General features: G+C 39.3%; 1 protein-coding gene across 5 annotated transcripts in view; it reads right to left on the reverse strand.

Moving 5' to 3' along the window:
- Nucleotides 1-22,008, reverse strand: part of LTBP1 (latent transforming growth factor beta binding protein 1) — a 398,449-nt gene that overhangs the window by 145,966 nt on the left and 230,475 nt on the right. For 2 of the 5 annotated variants that reach the window (XM_011984234.1, XM_011984233.1), the window contains exons 6-11: nucleotides 19,136-19,258; nucleotides 10,249-10,416; nucleotides 6,583-6,651; nucleotides 4,479-4,501; nucleotides 1,264-1,363; nucleotides 675-773 (exon numbers count right to left, since the gene is read on the reverse strand). In XM_011984234.1, coding sequence (XP_011839624.1) covers nucleotides 675-773; nucleotides 1,264-1,363; nucleotides 4,479-4,501; nucleotides 6,583-6,651; nucleotides 10,249-10,416; nucleotides 19,136-19,258 — 582 coding nt within the window. Of the gene's footprint in view, nucleotides 1-674; nucleotides 774-1,260; nucleotides 1,364-4,478; nucleotides 4,502-6,582; nucleotides 6,811-10,248; nucleotides 10,417-19,135; nucleotides 19,259-22,008 lie in introns of all 5 variants that reach the window. The other 3 variants (XM_011984232.1, XM_011984231.1, XM_011984230.1) reach the window with 2 other exon arrangements.

Consider the following 22,008-nt stretch of genomic DNA (forward strand, 5'->3'; position numbering starts at 1 on the left):
TAGCTAGGATGTTCTCAATCTCCTGACCCAGTGATCTGCCCACACTGACTTCCCAAAGTGCTGGGATTACAGGCGTGAACCACCGTGCCTGGCCTTTTTTTTTAGACAGAGTCTCGCTCTGTCACCAGGCTGGAATGCAGTGGTGCGATCTTGGCTCACTGCAATCTCTGCCTCCTGGGTTCAAGCGATTCCCCTGCCTCCGCCTTCCAAGTAGCTGAGACTACAGGTGTGCATCGCCAAGTCTGGCTAACGTTTTGTATTTTTAGTACAGACGGGGTTTCATCGTGTTGGCCAGGATGATCTTGACCTCTTGACCTCATGATCCGCTCATGGTCCACCTGCCTCAGCCTCCCAAAGTGCTGGGATTACAGGCATGAGCCACTGCACCCAGCCTGTATTCTGTATTTATTAACAAAGATTATGCCATATTTCCTCATGATATTAACTACTCTTTTCAAACATTATTTTAATACTATGTGATATTCCGTTTCATATGTACTATAATTTATTTACACATACTCCTCCTTTTTACCTGTATTTAGATGATTTCCAAATATTTGCTCTTATGGCTAACCCTGCCATGAGCAAGCTTATACAACTGATACTACATTTAAAATGAAGCTCAGCCCCACGTCTCCTCCACGTGATGTATAACGTAAAAATACTGCACCAACCTGTCACTTGAGTAGGTGCAATCACTTGGCTGGCACTAGACGTAGAAGCTTCAGGAGCTACTTCAACAGGCACAGGAGGTGATGTTTTTTCAATCACTACTATATGAGAAAGTAGAGGATAAAAAGAAAATTAAAGTCTGTTAATGTGCATTGAGATCCCATTTCAAAACGCAAGGATAATTTAGTCTAGCAATATATCACAGCATTTCTCAGATATGAAGAACTGTTCTATGTCCTAAGGCTCATGGTATTAATCTATAGCTCTGGGTTCAACATTTAGCAAGAATATCTAAGAGTGATGCAGAAGCCAAGAAAAATGATCGTTCATCAAATGATAACCATCGATAATGTTTGAATAGTATATACCACTCCGGATCACAGAAAGCAGTAAAAAAACTCTTATCTTTACCACTGCAATACTTACAATGCTGTAATTATGCTAACATTATATAAGTATATTACTATACTTAACACTGAACTTCAGTTATGAAGCCTAGTAATTTACTAAACAAAATCAAAGACAAAAATTTCCCGTCTTACATTTTTATTCAGAATACTCTGACAAACAGCACAGATCAACACAGGCTACCTGGAAACTGTGGATGCAGATGAATAGTTGAAATGCCTGGAGACAGCTGGGGTTGACCAGGCTCAAGTTTGGTTTTCTCTTGATCCAATGAAGCTATTTCCTGGATGGTTGTATTTTAAAAGAGAGTAAGAAAAAAAAAGAGTTGAAAGTGGAAATTATTTTTAGTTTCCCACATCTATTTTTATTTAATTAATTATATTCTTAGAAAGGCAAAGAAGTATCTGGTGACAGAGCGAGACTCTGGCTCAAAAAAAAAAAAAAAAAAAAAAAAAAGAACCATTGATGTGATGCTACTATGGGAAGCCCTAAACTTTTCCCAGTGGTGCTGATCCATGCACATATCCTCAGCCATTTCCCTGAGGCCCAAAGTCTGACCTTGTAAGTAAATGTCTTGGCCCAGGGGTCCATATTTGGTCTGCAATAGGGCAAAACTAACCCCCAAAGAGGACTAAACCTTTGCCTCATTCACATGTGGCCACTGAGATGACCAGCCACAGTTTGCAGATTAAATAATGAATATAGCAGATGTGCCATAACAAAGAACACATGGTAAGTTAAAATATTTTAAACCAGTCAGTCACTACGGCCTCCTTTAACCTCACATCTGATAACTTTACAACTCCAGCTTTCTGAACAGTGGTAGCCAGGCAGAGCAACAGAAATCTGCTGGCTTGGAGAAGGATTTGGGGCTTTATCATGCATTTTGGTGCCCAAGCTTGTCCCCTGGACCTCAAGCAAAGAAGCAGTCCATCATCCACGGCTCAGCTTCCAGTTATAACTGTGCAGGGCTCATGCCAACTGAACAATTAGCCTAGTTAAGGATCTGAGACTTCACTCACACCAGATGGGACCAGAGAGCTCATATCATCACTACATTCAAGTATTCATCGAGTTACTTGGTTCTGTCCTCCTCCAGAAAGCTTACTCCTCTGGCCTCTGTTAACCTCTTATCCTCTTCTCCTGGCTTCAAGTATCACCTCTTTTCTGCTTTTTCTAAGATAGTCTGCCTGAATATCTCATCACAAATCCAACTTTGCAAGCATAAATGCTTACAGAGTAAGTCCATTTAGGTATCCCACAGATACCTCCAGCCCACCCTTCCAAAACCATCCAGGCTCTCATTCCAACTTGATTTCTGTCAATGCCACAGTCATTAATCTGTCCCATCCAGACTTAAAGTCACTTTTTAGTCCTCTCTCTTTCATTCTTCATTGAAAGCCCCATCCACTGATACTTTTTTCTTATAGTTGTTCACCCTTTTTCATATCCATAGACCCCACCTTCCTAGGCTGGACTCACTCTCATTTTCAGTTTACTGTAATAATCTAATTGGTTTCCTCTTTCTTCTTAACTTGAGTAGTCCTACCAAAATTCATCTCCTACAAATATTGAGCACTTAACAGTTTTCCCCACATTTCCTCTGTCTTCTTAAGAATATAGACTAGCTTTCTATTACTTACTAGAGATGACCTCAACCAGTCTCTATTACACCCCATTCCCTGCAGCCATGGCCAATGCCAACAAGGAACAGACCAGGATCAGGTGTTAATCCACTCCTGCAGTTTACAGACAGAATTTTCCCCATCACTGTGAGGCAGCAGACTTCCTAATCTACACCACTTCTACATTTAACAAATAGGGTCCAGTCGAGACTCAGGGTATTTCCCTACTGATTTACAATGGCAGTTTGGTACTCTAGCTTTCTAAAGCAGTCCCTAATTCTGTTTCTGACCAAGTCTTTCATGAGCCTGGCTGTCCCCTCCACCACACCTTTGCACATCCTGGGCATCCCCTCTTTTCTTCATCCATCACATAACATCATGAGACTTTTGTAAGTACCAAGACAACAAAGGCTATGACTGCATTTTTTGTACTCTCTCCTCCCCAAATAAAATGCAGTAAAAGTATACAAGACAATTTTTTAGGATCTCTTTTAGATTTTTAATGAAAGTTATAAAATTCAATCATAAAGACAGAAGAACTGAGTTATGATGAGACTGCCAGGCTGCTGGCTGGCCCACCTACAAGCTAAATAATTACTTCCATATATCAACCAGAACTAAATTCAAAATCAACAAAATTGCAAACTACTCTCTGTGACTGATCTTTAGAGATGCTAAGAGTTTCAAAAGTACACATAAAGTATGCATATCTGTTACACTTTTTTTGGGCTCAAAATACTATAACCTCTTTCTGGACAAGTGCTATCACTCCAAAATCGTCAGTCTCTTTTTCTTGATTATTTCAGCACTTACATTATGACATTTATGTTATTCTATCCCATAATTATAAGATAAAGATTTAGAATACTATTTAAAATAATTTATGTACGCATTGCCTCATCTAAATTCTAACAATGCATTCTTGTCAGCTTAAAGAATGATACATAAATATATACATATTTAATAATTACCTAATTTTCATGTAGTTATTATGGAGAAGGAGATAAAAAGAAAATTAAATCCTGTTATGTACATTGAGATCCCATTTCAAAATGCAATGATAATTTAGTCTAGCAATATATCATAGTAGTTCTCGATATAAAGTTCATTCATTTAATGAAAATGAATGTTTTCATTAAATAAAGAAAGCCAGATTCAGAGAAGGAACAATATTACATAAATAGGACTTAGATCCAGTAAATGTTTACATTTGCTACTAAAATGTCTCACAATTCATAGCCCCATTCTATGCCCAAAAGCCAACAGACTGACTTTTCAAAAAGCAACATTCTAGTATTTGATTGTAACTTTTAAGTGTAAGTTCTGTTCTTATTCAACTCAATTCAAATATGTATGTTAAATTTTAGTTGAATTAAGAAGTACCTCACTATTTATATGCTCTAAGAATACATGCTTATCTAAGCATGTCACAGCCTTTCTTTCACAGATGGTCCAGGTCATCAGGTGACACTGAATTCTATTTATGCCCTTGATTCTCATTAGTTCCTCATTTTCTTCTCACTAGAATTGAAGCTTCATTAGAGAGTTTTGTCCTATTTGTTCTCTATTGTATTCCTAACACTGAGAATAGTCCCAGTCTATAACAATGGCTCAATAAATTTTTTTGAATAACTAAATGCTATATTAACTTAAACCAAATGATGCACAATAGAGATGTTACTAAAGTTAAGTCTAAAAAATCCATACATATTCTAATAGAAAATCATTTGGAGGGTTGAAAACAAAAAGACTTGCCAACAATGAATAAATTACCTTTTCAGGGGGTGCAGTTGCCACTAAAACCAGAAAAGAAAAACGGTATTAGTATCATTTAAGACAATTCAGTCTTAAAAATCTTTCAATTTTTAAAAAGCAATAGAAGTCCAGTATCTCCGCAAAAGGATTAAGAATCAAACTACAGCAAATGCAGAATTAGGATCATCTGCCATTTTAGGGAATTTTACACATGACTAACAGAGAACCCTCAGTGCTGTTACTCCTCAGCTACTGGAGCACATGGAGACGTGAATAAGTCTTGCAAACTCTTTCAAAATCAAAATTAAACAAAAAAGCTAAAGAAGGCAAAACTTTCCGGTATATCATTTTATGCCTTATCTCAATTATGTGGAACTTTCCATATGTTAGAAAACAAACGTTTTCATTAATTGGTTAAAGGCTTATCCTTACGGTATATAATGTTTGCAACGCTTTCTGGTGTCAATGTTAAAAAAGAATGTCACTGATTTCAATAAGAGACATGAGAGCATGTGCTGCATTCTTGATGTATTCCAATCTTCAATGAAGCCCGTGAATATTTTCAGAAAGATATGCTAACTAAATTACAAAAAAGTATTTCACAAGCCAGGAAGGGCCAATTAAGAGATTAGAATCAATATACTGAACAAATTATACATTACACAATCATAAAGGTTATTGTGAGGATGTTGGTGATGCCTTTGTATTTTTAAAGGCTTGCTTTTCATTAATCGGTCCTTCATATCAATTAGTTCTAAAGCCCTAGATCAACATTCACCAGGATTTTTCTCATAAGTTAATCAATGTCTCCACAAACATTAGTTTACAGGTTGGGTAGGAGCACTCCTGAAAGCAATCAGGGTACCAGACAAATTAAAATCATTGTTGTAATATTCTTGGGGTTGGAGAAAGTCAATTAATCTTTTATTCTGCCTAACCCACCACCAAGAAGGTCTTGAGGCAAAATCTGGAACTACGGCCCATTTCCTCCTGCCTGTGCAATCAATGAACAGTTGCAAACATCTGGCCATGACACTAACTGTCTAGGGGCAAACTGATTAAAACTGTCGATTCCAGCTTAGGTTCTGTCTGTTCTGCCTTACCGAGGGAGAAATGCAGTGAGTGAAAGCATAGACTCAAATAGGCCAGAACACACAAACGTTCAGAGCTCAGAAAAAAAGCCTGCCTTACCAAGAAGGCGGCTGTGGCAAGCTCCCAACACAACACTAGCCTGGGCACTCTATCTCCTCAACAGCACCCAAAAGTGGCCCCCTGAATTCTGACCTAAGAATCAACTGCGAAAAGCCAACAGGAGCTTTATTAGAGAAAATATGTCTATTCCATACAAATCTAAAAGGTGTGTTCCTTCTGAGGTGAACATTTTTTGTAAGCAAGATATGTGAAGTATCAGATACTGTTGGTTTATATAAAGAGACAGGGATGACCCCACATCCTGAATGTCAAAGAGAGAGAGTCAAAGTCCATTGTCTCTAGACTCCCTCTCAAGTAGAAGGCCTTCAACTCTTTCCTTGAGAAAAGGTGCTCCGTGGGCACAGGTCGCATTACATATTCTCTATATGACATCTGGCAAGTCATGTCCCCTCTCTAGGTCTCAGGTTCCTCAGAGGGTAAACGGAAGAACCACACGAGGTGGTCACCAGATCTCTTCAACTGACAATTTCTTAGCTTCCTTCATTTCACCCTCCATGATCCCTGACTGCCCATTAGACTTTAACGCTTTAACTTTGAAAGTCTGTGGATTCCACTTCACAAATAAATATTTGTTAAATGGCCTTCTAGACAAGAAATGAATTAGGGCTATTCCCTGAAGGATCTAGATCACTCTCCAGGAATAAATGCCAAGATAAAGTAGCCCCCAAATAGCAGGACGACATTCTGAAATTACCATGGAATATTGTTATCTACTAGGTACATATTATTCTAGAGCAGTGGCTAAACATTTTACAATACACAGGGCAGCCCCTAGTCAAATAATTATCCACTCTAAAATGTCAATAGGGCTGATGCTGAGAAACTCTGTTCTAGAGGGTTATAAACAGGGAAGTCAAAGCAAAGACACACAGAGAGATGTCTAGAGTCCATGATCCATTACCACTCTCACCTTCTGGCTCCGCCACTCCTGGCCCGTGTTCCCGGGAGAAGGTCAGGGCCTCCACTGGCTCTTCCTTGGCTGGGAGAGGTGGAGGATGAGTACTTTTAGCAACAGGTTGAGTGTTCTTTGGCTTGACAAATACAGGTCCTTTACCTACATGGTGATGGATTGGCCTGCGTCTATGAACGCCAGAAACCGTATAACCCATTCCACCAGGACAGATTTCCTTAAAAGCAGCTAGATTTGGGATGGGAAAATATTCCTTTTAAAAATCTAACAGTGCAAACTTATACAGAGGAAAATATCATGATGAATAGCTCTTAATAAATCATCACTAATATAGTTACATTTTAAAACTTCAAAAACAGGTGCAAAATGTAAGCAAATTGCTTGAATTTCTGATAAACTTGCATATTTACAGAAAAAAGTACAACTCTTTTTTTTACTAAACATTTTTCCATCTGGTAATTCCTTATCCTACCAAATCAGAATATACATATTATGTATAGCATATACTTAGCATATATTTTATATATCATATTATATACATAGTCATCCCTCAGTATCCATGAGTGATTAGTTCTAGGATACCCGCTGTGGATACCAAAATCTGCAATGCTCAAGTCCCTTACATAAAATTGCATAGTCTGATCAGCCCTCCACATCCAGTTCTGCATCCACAGATGCAACCAACCAATTGGGTTGAATCCATTGATGCATAACCATGGATAGAGGTAACTATATATATATGTAGTTAGCCCTCCATCCCATATATATCAGCAACCAATTAGAAAATATTATATATATTAGGTTATACATTAGGAGATATTTTATATATAGAAGACACTATATGTATTATATATCTCATGTTGTAAGTATAAGTGTTATTTGCAAAAATCAGGCTTTTCTCCCCACTTTGATGTAATTTCATTAGTTATTAACAAAGAACTCAGTGACATTGATGAAGAGCCATAAGGTTACCAAAGGAAAAAAAAAAATCACTATTCAGGGAAATGAGATGCTGAAATCCTCACGGTTTGTTTCCAGTTGAAGAACACAAAGGGCTCCACCAAAATGCCATGTATCAGCTGGTAAGAGGATGTCGATTACGGAAGACTGAAAAGGGGAAGTGTTTCTGAAGGGGAGAATCTCGGAATAGTGGGGAGGAGTCTAGAGAAGTGAGACATGCTGGAGATGATAGGTAGAAATCGAGAAAGAAGGGAAATGCCAAATCAAGATGCAGCTATTTTCAAGTAAAGGAACAACAGCTGGGCAAAAGCCTGGCCGTGACCAGCTCATTTAATTACCCAGAGGCCAAGGAGCTATCCTGTGCACTGGAATCTCTATCATTGCCAGAAAAAAAATGGTTTTGTATTCTAAAAAAAAAAAAAAAAAAAAAAGTAGACTCAGAGTTCAGAATGCCACTTGCCTTCCCGCATGGAATCATTTTCATGTCTGAGTGTCAAGTGTGAGACACAGTACTAAAAAAAAAAAAAAAAAAAAAAAAGTAGACTCAGCACATGTGATTTGCTAACCTCCACAGCATAATCCCGATGAGTAGTGAAGGGGAAAGGCAAGGGGGAGAAGTAGGGTAAGGCAGTGTGTGGCCTTCAGAGGAAAAATCCACCTAATCCCTTTGGTGTTGGTGTTGGAGGCAAATTACCAAATGCAGACACCAAGGAGCTTATGGTTAACTTTTTTATTTCTACTTTTAAAATTGAATGTAAAATAAGTCATGTCTCACTTTCCCTGAACAAGAGATCTTCTATTGGATGTCTGGGACCTAAAATTAGTTCTCAATAAAAAGGAAACTCTAAAAATACTGCTTATAGTATGCTAAAATATTGTTTTTCTAAGGATCACACACTAAACGGTAGAACCTCATTCTTATGTTTAACTAGGAAAAACAATTTTTACTTGGAAAGATGTTTCTAGAAGAAAACATGATTTTAAGAACCAAGTTTAAAGAATTAATGAACTAAATATTTTTAGTGAAAATCACCATATAACCAAAAATTCAGTGCAAAAATTTTATCTTGAATATTATTTTCAAATTTATTGATAGTACTAGAGGAGTATCCCTGAGTTACAGTCACCATGTCAATTTATCCTTCATGTAAGGATTACAAAGCCATCAAAATTGAGCTTCCACTTGTACCCCTGAACTTAAAAGCTAAAAATTAAAAAAAAATTTTTAAATTAAAAACACATTATACAGACACACAATAATATGCATAATAAATTCACAAACTGAAAGCTTTAAAAACTGAACTTCATGAGAAACGTGTCTATAAATTATAAAGATTATTTACTTGATTAATTTTTAATAATGAGTATCCACGCCTGTAATCCCAGCACTTTGGGAGGCTGAGGTGGGCAGATCACAAGGTCAGGAGATCAAGACCATCCTGGCTAACATAGTGGAACTCTGTCTCTACTAAAAATACAAAAAAAAAAAAAAATTAGCTGGGCGTGGTGGTGGGCGCCTGTAGTCCCAGCTACTTGGGAGGCTGAGGCAGCAGAATGACATGAACCCAGGAGGCTGAGCTTGCAGTGAGCCAAGATACGCCACTGCACTCCAGCCTGGGCAACAGAGCGAGACTCCATCTCAAAAAAAAAAAAAAGAAAAAAGAAAAAAGAAAAAAAATGGATCAGATGGCACAAGAGGGTACTGGGACCTTTTGGAGGCCTAAAATTATCTAGTCTACCAATATACCATCAATGTTGTATTATCCTTTGCCTTAACGCAGTTCTTTCTGGTTCTAACCATGAACAAAGGTGAGTCATAATACTTATATTTAAATCTTGTCTGCTATGGTGTAAGTTACAGCTTTAAGACATTACATGGCCCTGTGACAGTTAAGACACTTTCCCACGTGGAAAGCATCTTATCCAACATGCAATTGAGGAGACCATTTAATGTCTACCCCAAGTAAGTGAAATTGAGGCCATTCCTTGTTAATATCAGGTCTAATGATTTCAGGTTGCATTTCTTTCTCTTCCACTTAACTCTACTTCATCTTGCTTGAGAAGTTGGTGGTTCATTGGTAGAAGTAAGGTATTTAAAGAGAGAAATTTGCATTCTCAGGGCATAAGGCAATTATGTACCAAATCGAAGGATAAAGAATAATCTACTTCTTAATACTCAACTCCCACAGAAGTTTTCAGGAGTTTTGGCAAGATCTGTCCTTAAGTTATTAATCTTCATAGCGTAAATTCAATCATGAATATAATTCCCTCCATTTCCAATTAAAGAAATTAAGCATGATACTCAGTAAATGAGTAAATGAATCAACCTGCCCCAAGTCCAGTTACTGTGAATTGATGAGCAGCCAATCATTAGGAAAGCACATGGCCCAACAGAGCCTTCTGGTCTCTCTACACTTAAGTATCAGACTCAGAGTCCTGGAAATTGAAGATAAAATATAATGGCATTTCTTAATATTCAAAAGGAAGTCTGATATCACACTTAAATGGGAAAAATCTCTTCGTACATATTTTTTTCCCACTGATTCAACATTGTATGTGTACAGTTTCTATAAAAGTGATAAAAGTATTTACAATGTATTATTAAAAATTAAAGTCAGAAACAAAAAATGACCCAAGTTGCCAAAGTTGTCCTGTGTACTCATGTGGCTGGGAATCTATGTGCGCATACAGCTGAAAATGTCTTACCTGTGCCTGGAAGGGGACATTTCTCACAGTGTGGGCCCCAGGCCTTGCCCACACTACAACAGCAGAGCTGCTTGGTGAGGTGAACAGACAGAGGGTGCATACACTGTCTTCCAGAACTGACAAGTCGGTAACAGGGCCCTTTCTCTTCCGAGATCACAGGGGGATCAGCTGAAGCAGAGAGATAAAGCCTGACATTACATGAGAAACCAAAACTACATTGGCTTTCCAAATGATAGTAAAATGAACCCTAAGGTATGAATTAAAAACCATACTGCAGGATAAATCTGTCTAGATTAAGAGCATCACCTTTCTGATGAAAAATCAGTTTACCATATGAGTTTTAGAGTCAGGGCACCAAAAGTTATGACAGTGATTGTCCCTGTCCCTCTCTGGTCCCTTCTTCCATTTTAGCAAGCATGCAATTAGGTATGTGTGCATAATGAAGAGAAAAATTTCAACAAAAAAACCCACCTTTCCAAATAAACCTAGTCACCTACTATCAAAATCACTACCTAGTTTTCAATATTTAACCACAGTAGAGATAATTCTGGGGCAGCATTTAATGAATAATCAGGCACTTTGGAGAATGAGGAACATGGTTGATGCTGCAAGCCAGCATCTGCTCTTCTCACCCCAGGGAAGTGAGAGCTTGCAGGGCCCGTCAGGTCTCACCCTAGGCCAGTGAACATGAACAGGAGGCAGAAAGTGGCTTCTGATTTGGAGTGCCAGACAAGGCCCCTGTTCTAGCCAGACAGCACACTGGAGAAGGAAGAGATGATGTGCTCAGCTCCTCAGAAAACACTGCAAAAGTATATGAGGCTATAGGCATCCAATATCTAAACCTTAATCCTAATCTTCTGCAATGCGTTTAGTAGATAAGAGTTCATCAACCTAACAGCTAATACACTGCTAGGCACGCACGGCAAATATGAAAATAAGCAAAAGACAGCCCTGCCTTCAAGAAGTTCATCTTCTAATGCAAATATGAATGGAGTGTGTTCTACAGAACCAGGTCCAGGTCAAGTCAAAGGTGCTGAATCAGACAGTTTGGTGTCCCCCCTCTGCCCATTCCCCAAACCCAACCAGGGCTCTTCTCTATCATATCACCATCCAAATGAGGTTTTCTGACTTGCCTTTCCCTTACCCAATTCCTCTATCATCTTTTTTAGGGGAGGACTTCCTGAAGATGTTATCTGTGGTGCTATCTGGGCAGGGCACTTTGGCTTTGATTCTGGGTACACGCAGTAGTGTAGTCTCCATAGGATTTCTTCAGCTGTAAATGGCATCAGTGGTGTCTATGATTTCTGCATTGCCTTAAGGTACAGTTGCTAGTGGATTCTGTGATAAAATTTTGCTGAGGAGGCTACCAGGTGGGCCAGTCCTCAGGCCCCAGTGGTAGCAGAGGTGGGCCAAGTGTGTTTGTCTTTAGGCCCGAGGGCAGAGTACACGGGCACTGGTGTTAGTGGGTCCAAGTGGGCCAATTCTTGGGTCTCTACATGGCTTGCTTAGGTGCCAGCAGCGATAGTAGTTAGCCAGGCAGGTCCTCAAGTCCCTGGGCAGTGGGTATAGCACAGGTGATGGCAGTAGCAGTGGTGAGACAACCCTCTGCTTCCCACGCAGTCCATGCTGGTGTTGTCAGTGGCTGCAATGGGCTGGGCAGGCCAGTCCCCAGGCCCACAGGTGGTACGTACAGGTGAGTGCCAGCTGTGATGGTAGTGGTACATTGGGTGGGCCTGGCCTGGGCCTCTGAGAGGAGTGCTCAGGTGCCAGTGGCGGTGGGACCTGCTTAAGACTCAGAAGGTGTGTGTGGGACCCAGCGTGCGGGAGCTCCCTTTCAGCAGCAATTCCATCACGAGGTCTCTAGGCAGCTCCCTAGGTTAGTCTCAGAGTCTGTGAGGGCCAAAGGGCTCTCCTGTGGCTAGGATTGCAGGAATTCACATGGGAATGTGGATCACTGGAGGTCTCTCATTTACCCTTTCCTCACACTGGGGAGCCTCCCCAGGCTCCCAGCTAATCCTGGCCGAGCAGGCTGCCTTGGTTCCCTCTCCTTCCCTGCCTTAGGTGTTTCCTGTCACTTCTCTATTGAACTTCAGTGTTCTCTGTTAGGTGATCTGTTCGAAGTGTGATTATCTACTTACTATTTTGGTTCTTCTTTGTGGCGGAGGTGAGCACCAGATGCCTCTAGTCAACTACTTTAAAGCCTCTCCCATATCTAAATTTTACTGATGCTTTCATGATTCACATTTTCTTTCATCTACAACTATTTGAAGCCAAAACTGTTCATTTATGCCACATATACCTGACAGGGTGTGCCATTTAAAACTGCCCCTATTTTAGTACCTACATTGCCTGTTGTTCTTTTGTCATTTCAAATGACTTGCATTCTGTTTATTTTATTAAACATCTCTAGTATTTTCACACTCTGGTCAACATGATGCATAAACCCAGAAACAAGATGCTACCCAGAATGATGTAAGATTGGTGTTGCTATTGTCTGAACATCTTTAACCTCAGATTGGAAGATTAATTGTAAAGGATAACACATTAGTGCACTACATTTATTATTTAAAATATGGTACATGTGATTATATATTCTACTGAGTCATAAGGTTTTATGCTATACTAAAGAAAACTAGAAATGCCAAAAGATTTCAAAGGAAGAGGGGAAACAGCTCTAGAATCGAATAAAACTGAGGAGTGATAATGAAGGGTGCCTGTAGGCTCTTACATGTATGTACACTGAAATAGCACTTTGTCAGATCCTATTTTGTGCAGGATGTGTCACTAAAATTACAGCAAAAAGATTCTGATACTTTATCTAAAGGCAAAAGCACTTCAGAAGCATAAAACCTACTGAAAATGCAACATTCACCAGGAAAGTAATTTTTTTTTGCTCTTGGCTAGAGACATAAGACAAATTTTCAAACTGGTCACAAGCATATAGCTTTGTACCCAAGTACAGTACTGAATCATAACCACAGAGCCCATGGTGATGGCAATTCAATTACAAAACAACAGTAAAAAGCTAAGGTACTATCGCTTGGGTTCCTCAGTGATACATTAAGCAACTTATATTTAATTATGGCCTTAATTATAGGATCATATAATAAACTCACATTATACTTTCAAAGACATACTACTCTAATGTATTGATCCATTTATGCTGAAAGTTGCAAATTGTGTGTGTGTGTGTGTGTGAAAAATCAGACCTACTGCAACGACCTTGAGCAGTAAATAACTCCCACAAGCTTAGCATTCCAATAATGGAACACTAGGCATAAGTGGGTTAAAATGTGAACGACAAATATTAAGCAGATATTAATTAATCTGGTACTTAAAAGAAGCTGAAAAGTAGGGAGGATTTCAGAAAACAGCAAGGGTATAAAGATCTAGCTAACCTTACTAGTCTGCAATCACTCCCACCCACATCTGTAATATCCTTAATTATTTCTTGGATGAAATTCCACATTAGCAGTTAATCCCTTCACAGCTTAGTATCTATGAGGATGAGTGTTAGGATGCAGGTCTAGGAAGTAGGTAAAGCTGCTATGAGGAGTCTGAGAGGCAGCTTTCCCAGGGCAGTAAGAACCACTGGGCACTCCGACTGGGAAATGTGTCATTAAAAACCAATTCATGGCTGGGGGTGGAAGCTCATGCCTGTAATCCCAGCACTTTGGGAGGCCGAGGTGGGCAGATCGCCTGAGGTCAGGAGTTCCAGATCAGCCTGGCTAACATGGTGAAACCCCATCTCTACTAAAAATACAAAAATTAGCCGGGTGTGGTGGCAGACACCTGTAATCTCAGCTACTCAGGAGGCTGAGGCAGGACAATCACTTGAACCCAGGAGGCGGAGGTTGCAGTGAGCCAAGATCACGCCACTGCACTCCAGCCTGGGCAGCAGAGCAAGCCTTCCTCTCAAAAAACCAAACCAAACAAACAAACAAACAAACAAACACCACAATACATGGAGAACCAAAATAAAAGCAACAATAATTCAAGGCCATTGCAGTTAGGTCACCTATTCTATAGTGTGGCCGGTGAGATGAAAATATCAGTTCTCCTTAAGTAAATGACTTACTCCTGGCATTTCGGACTGTTTACTGTCTCCTGACTAAAGGTTCAGCTTGTGGAGTGAGACAGATCCAGTTCCAAATGTGGGCTCTACCCTTTATAGGCTGTCTGACTGTTGGAAAGATCCCTAACCCCTCTGTGCCTCAATTCCTTCATTTCTAAATTAGAAAAAATAACAGTACAAATCCAATGGAGATCTTGTGAGTATTATATGGGATAATTCACATAAAGTGCTTAGCACAGTGCGTGGCATTTACGAAGTTTGCAATAAAAATTATTATTGTCATGGTTTTCACTGTTACTGTAATAATCTGGGAGCAAGCAGTTGGTACAGCTCTGTCTCACCTCTGGGCCACGGTGCCATGAGACCTCCAAGTGAGGGAGGCTAGGGGCCTAATCTGAGATGGCCACAGAGGAGGTAGAAAGAAAAGAACGGGCCTAAGATAAATTATGAAGACTAAATGGCATCCTTTGAAACCAAAAGATGAAGAGACCAAGATGACACAGGCTCCCAGCCAGGGTGCTCTGGACAACAATGTTACCATGGGTATAAAGATATCAAGTCTGGAAGGAAAGCCCATTTTAAGGGAAAAGCTGGAAAGCTAGCATTAATTTACCCATTTGGCTTTGCCAAAAAGGATACAAAGCTACGCCACTCAATATGTTAGGCACTAGCCACACGTTGCTCTTTGGATAAAATTGACATTAAATAAAAGTAAAAATTCAATTCCTCAGTTACACAGGCCATATATGACTAGTGGCTGCTGTATGAGGTGGCACAGATGGAGAATATTTCCATCATCTCAGATAGTTCTATTGGACAGTGTTAATTAGCTTGAGCGTCAGCAAACTTTTTCTGTTAAGTGTCAGATAATAAGTATTTTAGGCTTTGTGGGCCATACAATTTCTGTTGCAGCTTCTCAACTCTGTCGCTGTAATACAAAAGCAGCATCACACAGTAAGTAAATGAATGGACATGGCTGCGTTCCAATTAAACTTTATTCACAAAAACAGAGTTGGCCCATGGGCTATAATTTGCTAACCCCTGATCTAGAACCCTAAATTTGGAGGCACAAATCCTGTTTTAAATCTCAACTCTCAGCTACTAGCTGTGTGAGAAGCTACTTAAACTTTCCTAGCTTTAGTTTCCCAGTGTATAAGATAAGCATGGTATGTTTCTCATAAAGATGCTCAGGAAATTACAAATGAATGATGTACCTAATGAAGACCGGCTTTTAAAAGGCACTTGTCCTTTATCTCATGACTTCCAGGACTACGGCAGAAGCTCCTGAGCACATCTTCTCTCTAACCCTCCACTTCTGTCAGCTAGCTCCAAGTCCATAGGTAAAGAATACTATGAAACAGCAAAAGCCCAGGCTCAGAATTCTTTTATCTGGGCCTTTTTACTGAACCTATGGACACACTCTCAGCAGCACTCATCATGGAGCTCTGAAGTTCCTGAAGGAGTTCAGAAAGCCAGAAAGTCTTCCTACTTCGATCGCAAAGATTATGATACTTTTCTTGAATTTGCTCTGGAAAGTCCTTGAGTTTCCACCTTTCCCCATAAATCAGGTAGCAACAGGTCTGGAGAATGCTGCTACATCATCCTAAGCCTCAAACATAGAGGTCAGAGGCAGCAAATGCCAGCATTTGCCTACTTTCTTCCTTTTAGCTTGGCTAAGCCAAGGCAAGCAGCAAGGAGAGAAAGTGAAATTGTTGCAACCTTTGGCTGGAGCCAAGGAATTCTGGGGGGGTTCACCTCAGTTCAGTGCATTCAAGAAGAGAAAGTGCTTCCCGTTGCTCCTTGGGCATAATCTAGTGCAGGGGTTCAGAGAGTCAGCCACGCCTTGTATGCTCTGGATATGGCCTAAATTCATGTTGTCTTAGCAAATGTTGTCAGTATCCTCCATTTGCCTGCAGGCTTCATCCCTGGCTGGTTTTATCTCTCTCCAGAGCAGACATTTAGCAACCACTGTGTTGAGTGCCTGTGTCTGCATGTGTCTCTGTGTGTGTGTGCGCGCGCGCGTGCGTGTGTGTGATCTCCAGTCCTCTTCTGCTACTTCCCTGTGGCTACCAAAAATACCATTATCTTTCCATTTTTTTCCTTTCCTCTGTAAGTATCACCTTCTTCCCTAATTCTTTCTGTCTTCAGACTTCCCCCATCAAGTTCTTCACAGAATTCACCCGAAAATCAGACTGGATTGGTTCAAATCGCAAATCCTAAAGGAACTCTATATGTCTCTGTGATGTTACATGTGGTAAATTCAGAGGAAAGAGGAATAAATCTTCTCACTCAACACTGGTAAAGAGCCCAGGTTTTCACTTCAAACTCTCAACTGGAACACTTAACTAGCAACAAACGTCTCTTAATACTTACCATTTCAGCTGTTGTAGCTGAACCGTAAAATTGAATTATTTATTTTTCAAATAAGAATGGATGGTTGTTTAATAAGTTCAGAATTATTTGCGCAATGACAGGGAAAATATGCTAAGGAAATATGCAAGTGTTTCAAAAATCTCATTGGCAGATTGCTACAATCTTATTAAAACCTGGATGTCTGCCCTAAACTCTAGACATAAGATCTAGTCAAAGTTTCACAGAGCATTTTGTGACTAGTTCTGCAAGTTTACCTAATCAGCAACCTTCAATATAAGAATTGTAAACAGACTACAAGTCAAATTATAAAAGAGGGGGAAAAGCATTCATAACAAACTCTATATCCAAACTCTACAATCTTTATGCTTAAATTATAAAATGATTTAAAATATTTTGTTAATATAATTCAAATCAGCCAAAAATGATCCCCTAAGTTATCTGGATACCATCAACAATGTGATTTTTGGCCTGAAATTTCCAAATCCTTGCATCAGTTTCAAAGGTACCTTGTGTGCAAACATAATTTTATGGTCTAATTTTACCACCCGTTAGGAAAGCCTTATAATTAGGTGTCTGTCTGCTTCATGATCAAAACTGTCTGTAAAAGAACACAGAAAAGAGGACTTACGTGTAAAACTTCCTAATCTGCAGTTGACAGTTTTTAAAGGAAAAGAGTAGTAATTAGTAATAACATTTCAAAAGACTCAACAAACTCACGTAAAAGTAATAAATGAGACTGTCATTTTTATTTTACTATATTTGTCTTTATCACCTTATTTTATTTTAGTTATTTTATTTATGAGATATGTTATTTATGAGATATGTAGATATCTCACCTTAGGGCACAGAGTTAGAGAAGCTTGGTTAAAAATGAATGGCAGTATACTCATGAAGAACATGTCAACCAAATGGCAAATTTCCAACTAGGGACAAGAAAGATGCAGCTCATTATATACCAAAGCCACATTAAAAAATAAATAAAAGTGGTCGGGCATGGTGGCTCACACCTGTAATCCCAGCACTTTGGGAGGCTGAAGCGGGTGGATCACCTGAGGTCAGGAGTTCAAGACCAGCCTGACCAACATGGCAAAACCGTGTCTCTACTAAAAATACAAAAATTAGCTGGGTGTGGTGGCACATGCCCGTAATCCCAGCTACTTGGGAGGCTGAGGTAGGAGAATCGTTTGAACCCGGGAGGCGGAGGTTGCAGTGAGTGGAGATCACACCATTGCACTCCAGCCTGGGTGACATATGTGAAACTCCGTCTCAGAGATAGATAGATAGATAGATAGATAGATAGATAGATAGATAGACAGACAGACAGACAGATAAAAACAAAAAACTTGCAGGAAAGAAACTAATACACAATTGCTCTTAAAATTATCCTAATAGTTTTCTGCTATGCATCCGTTTAAACTCTATATAACCTTTAAAAATCTGCAGTGCTACAAGGCCCACGTCTATAGTCATGCTACTCAGCAGGCTGAACAGAGATCACTTGAGTCCAGGATTTGAGTCCAGCCTAGGCAACACAGCAAGACCCCATCTCTTTAGAAGAAAAAAAAAAAAAAAAACCTTGCAGTGCTTACCTACTTTTGTAATAATGGGCATGACTACTTTAAAAATAAGACAATCTTAAAATCTCAAATCTGCATTTGAGAACTTTACACCTAAAATGCATTCCTCTCTAATGGCACATGATCTGTAGTGATTACATGGATTACTTTACATGCAGAGGGAGTATCTCTTTGGTGAAACTATAGTTCAGAACCAATATTAGAACATGTGGTTTGATGAAGGATTTTTACCCTTATCAGAAACAAGGGAAAGTCTCAGAAACATTTTTAAGGCAAAACACTATAATATAGGGTCATTTTGGTGGGCTTAAAGAACAAGACAATATCTGAAATCAGAACTGAATTAGAAAATCTAAAACACAGGGCCTTGGTAACTATTTTCCAGACTCTTGCAATTGAGAAAGAAGTGAAATCTCACTAAAGTAGAGTCCAGAGACTCAGAATTTGGAATACTTAAAGGCAGAAGCTGGGACACAGTTTAATTCAACCTAAAGAATCCTTAAAATACTGTATTTATGACAGAAAAACCTACTGTCATCTCTCAGGTACCAAGAAAGGTTGATATGTCCATTTTAATTCCCTCTTTTCTTTCCATCAAAGCGTATTTCCTCAGTGGGCTTTGTCTTTATCCTGAGTTTTAGCTACTATATTTTTATCACCACAATAAAAATGCATTTTAGAGAAGGTTCCATGATATAGATTTATTTTACTACATCAGGCGGGCCCCCTCCTTGTCATTTTAATTAATGAGGTTTTCCGCATATTTACAAGCATTCAGTTGGCCACTAAGCATTTCTGTTCTTTTGGGAAAACCCCAAAGACAATTAATCCAAAATAGGAGTAAAAAGTGATTATTACTTACGAACACAACTTGAAAAGGTAGGATCCGGCCCAAATCCTATTTTGCAGGTACATCGATAGCTGCCCATGGTATTCAAACACTCACCATTAGGGCATACACCTTGTAGCTGACATTCATTAATATCTGCAGGAAAACATAATTCTTTAGAAGGAGTGGTCAAGCCCCATTGAGCAGATTCTGGCTATACATTGCATTCACTTCCTTTTTCACTATAATAATCTTTTAGTCATAGTGAAAAAAGGATGTCGCAGGTGTGAATAATATTAAATCAATTAACGTTTACTGAACATTTACCATTTATATAGCAAATATTTATTACATAGTTACTACATGCCAGGTGCTAAGGATTTACTAGTGAAAAAAAACTGATAAAAATTCTGGCCTTCACAGAATTTTCGCTTTAGTGTTAGTTTATGTTAGGCATTACGGAGCATATAGGTAAGGCAAAGACTCTCACTCTGGAAGCACTGACAGTCTAACTGTACATATGAATATTTGAAAAACTAAAGAAGTGAAAAGCAATTCAAGTCATCACAAGAAAGAACTGTCATAAACTGTTAGAAGTTAAATTATGAAATTGCCTATACAGACAGTAAGAGCCACAGAAGGAAGCTGGAGGTGGGGCAGACTGTGGCACTGAGGAGGAGGTAAGCCTTTAGAGTGCTGATGTCTGGGCAGGAGCTGGATGGATGGGTGAGGAAGGGAAGGAATGACTTCTGTGGGAAACACTGGAGCTTGAGCACGGAGTGTGGCCAGGGGAAGGAAGCTCAGGAAATAATGAGTCAAACCACTGGCTGGAAAAGAAGATTCAGGAAGGTAAATAGTTGGAAACAGAGCCCGTAAAATTCAGGCTTGACTGGACTACACACCATGAGAAAGTAAGAGAAAGGAGTCAAGGATGTCTGGGAGGCTTCTAATCTAAGAAAAAAGGGGAAAAAAAAATCACAGCTGGTTTTGCGGAAGGAGTTCTGAGGAAGAAAGAAGGCAGGAAGATGAGGAGTTCAGTTTTATAGTTCAAGGCCACACTGGGATACCCAAGTAGAAATACCTGGCAGCAGCAGAAGATTCAGAAATAGAGTGAAAGAGGAAATCATTGCTACAAATAGACACTTAAGATACTCTGCATATGGAGATCCAGGGGAAAATCAAAGTGATTTGAAAGAGGAGGGATACAAATGGAGTGATTTTACAAAGAAAGATTATATAGTCACTTGCAAAGGTAATTAATTGAAAATCAAAAAGTTGGATACAATGGTAGCAAAACATTATTATCAGGATCATCACATAAAAAGAAATATAGTCCTCAATCATTATTTGAGCAAATACCAACATTATTTGAACATGAATATTTCATGTTCTAAGTAGGCATCGTGATCTAAATGTACATATTTTACACAGAACATGCAATTTTTAAGTTAATTTCAGTGATAAAATATGATACCTTCCATGACATTCAAATGATAAGTTAATGCATATTTGCTGTATAAATTCTATGGTGTTCCAACTTGCACGTAGCTGGAAACTGGTACAGCTTGATGACACCTGGTATGGCACACAGTATAGCACCTGACCATCTCATTACTTATTGAAGTGTGTGTTGTTCTGGAATGCACATTCATGTACAGCATGTAACTGAAAATATTCCCCCATAACTCATTCTTTTTAAGAAAACCACCACGAAGGACCAGGAATAGTGCCAAGTCCAATTGGAGCTTACATGGTACAAGTGAAGCCCTATTATATGTCCCAAGTAAAACCTCAAGTTTGGGTAACCAGCCAGTTGTGGTCAAGAAGGCTGGACAAAATTTCCACTCTTCTGTTTCCCCTCTCATCCTCACTAGGGTATGATTATTAGCATTCCTCTTCCCCTGAATGGCCTGTACTCCTGTTCATTGGCTGCACCACTACACATTCCATGATAAGATTGAGGACCCAGAATTTTCCCTTGCTAGGTGATTTCTATAACAGCACCATCTCAGCCTTGCGGCTGACTGCCAGGCTATGGTAGAGGTTTCCCCCTAGACTTATAAATACCTGATTTACAACCAGTGCCTAGTACCCTCTTCCAATGCCCCTTCTTTGACTCTCCACACTGCTCACTGCCTTGACCCTGATGCCATGGGAATGGAGGACAGGAATTCAGACTGAAGAAGACAAACAAAAATGACCAAGCAAACCTATTGGGTATACACAGTAAGAGACAGAAAAATCCACAAAGAAGAAGAATCGTGTAAGACTCTTCCTGTTACGACTGTTTTAATCAGCTTGTGTCACTGGCACTGGCACCAACTCTTCCCCTAATTTTGGCCCAAGGAGCCCAGGAAGCCTCAGCCTTCCTTTGTGACACATTCTCACAGTTTCCAGAAAAACTGTTTCCTTCAACTGCCTTGGTTTCTCTATTTTTTTTTTATATTTCCTGAACTACTACAAATTAGAGATTGGATTTGTGTCCTATATTTAATGTATACACACTAGAGTATATCAATCTTAAGTATACAACTAGATGAATTTTTGCATATCCACGTGTGGTGTTACCACCACCCAGATCGTGATTAAGAATGTTTCCATCACCTCAGAAAGTTCTTTGTGCCCCTTTCCAGCCAACAAACAACTTATCCCCATAATTTTAATATAGGACTTCAGAAATTAACAAATTAATAAGATCTTTCTAATTATTAAGAAACAGGAGCAACTGTCTAAGTGATTTTCCTAGACAGGTAGTCACAAGCTTCCTAAATTAAACTGAAGGATGTCAGAGACTCGCAAATACGTTAAAACAAAGCATTGGTTGAACTGAACGCATTGTATCTGGATGAGAGAAGAACATTCCAAGTGAAGACATCATCAGGCCAAAGTTTAACAACTGTATGGAA

This window comes from Mandrillus leucophaeus, unplaced genomic scaffold (genome assembly GCF_000951045.1).
Source record: "Mandrillus leucophaeus isolate KB7577 unplaced genomic scaffold, Mleu.le_1.0 Scaffold264, whole genome shotgun sequence".
In the NCBI taxonomy this organism is placed as follows: domain Eukaryota; kingdom Metazoa; phylum Chordata; class Mammalia; order Primates; family Cercopithecidae; genus Mandrillus; species Mandrillus leucophaeus.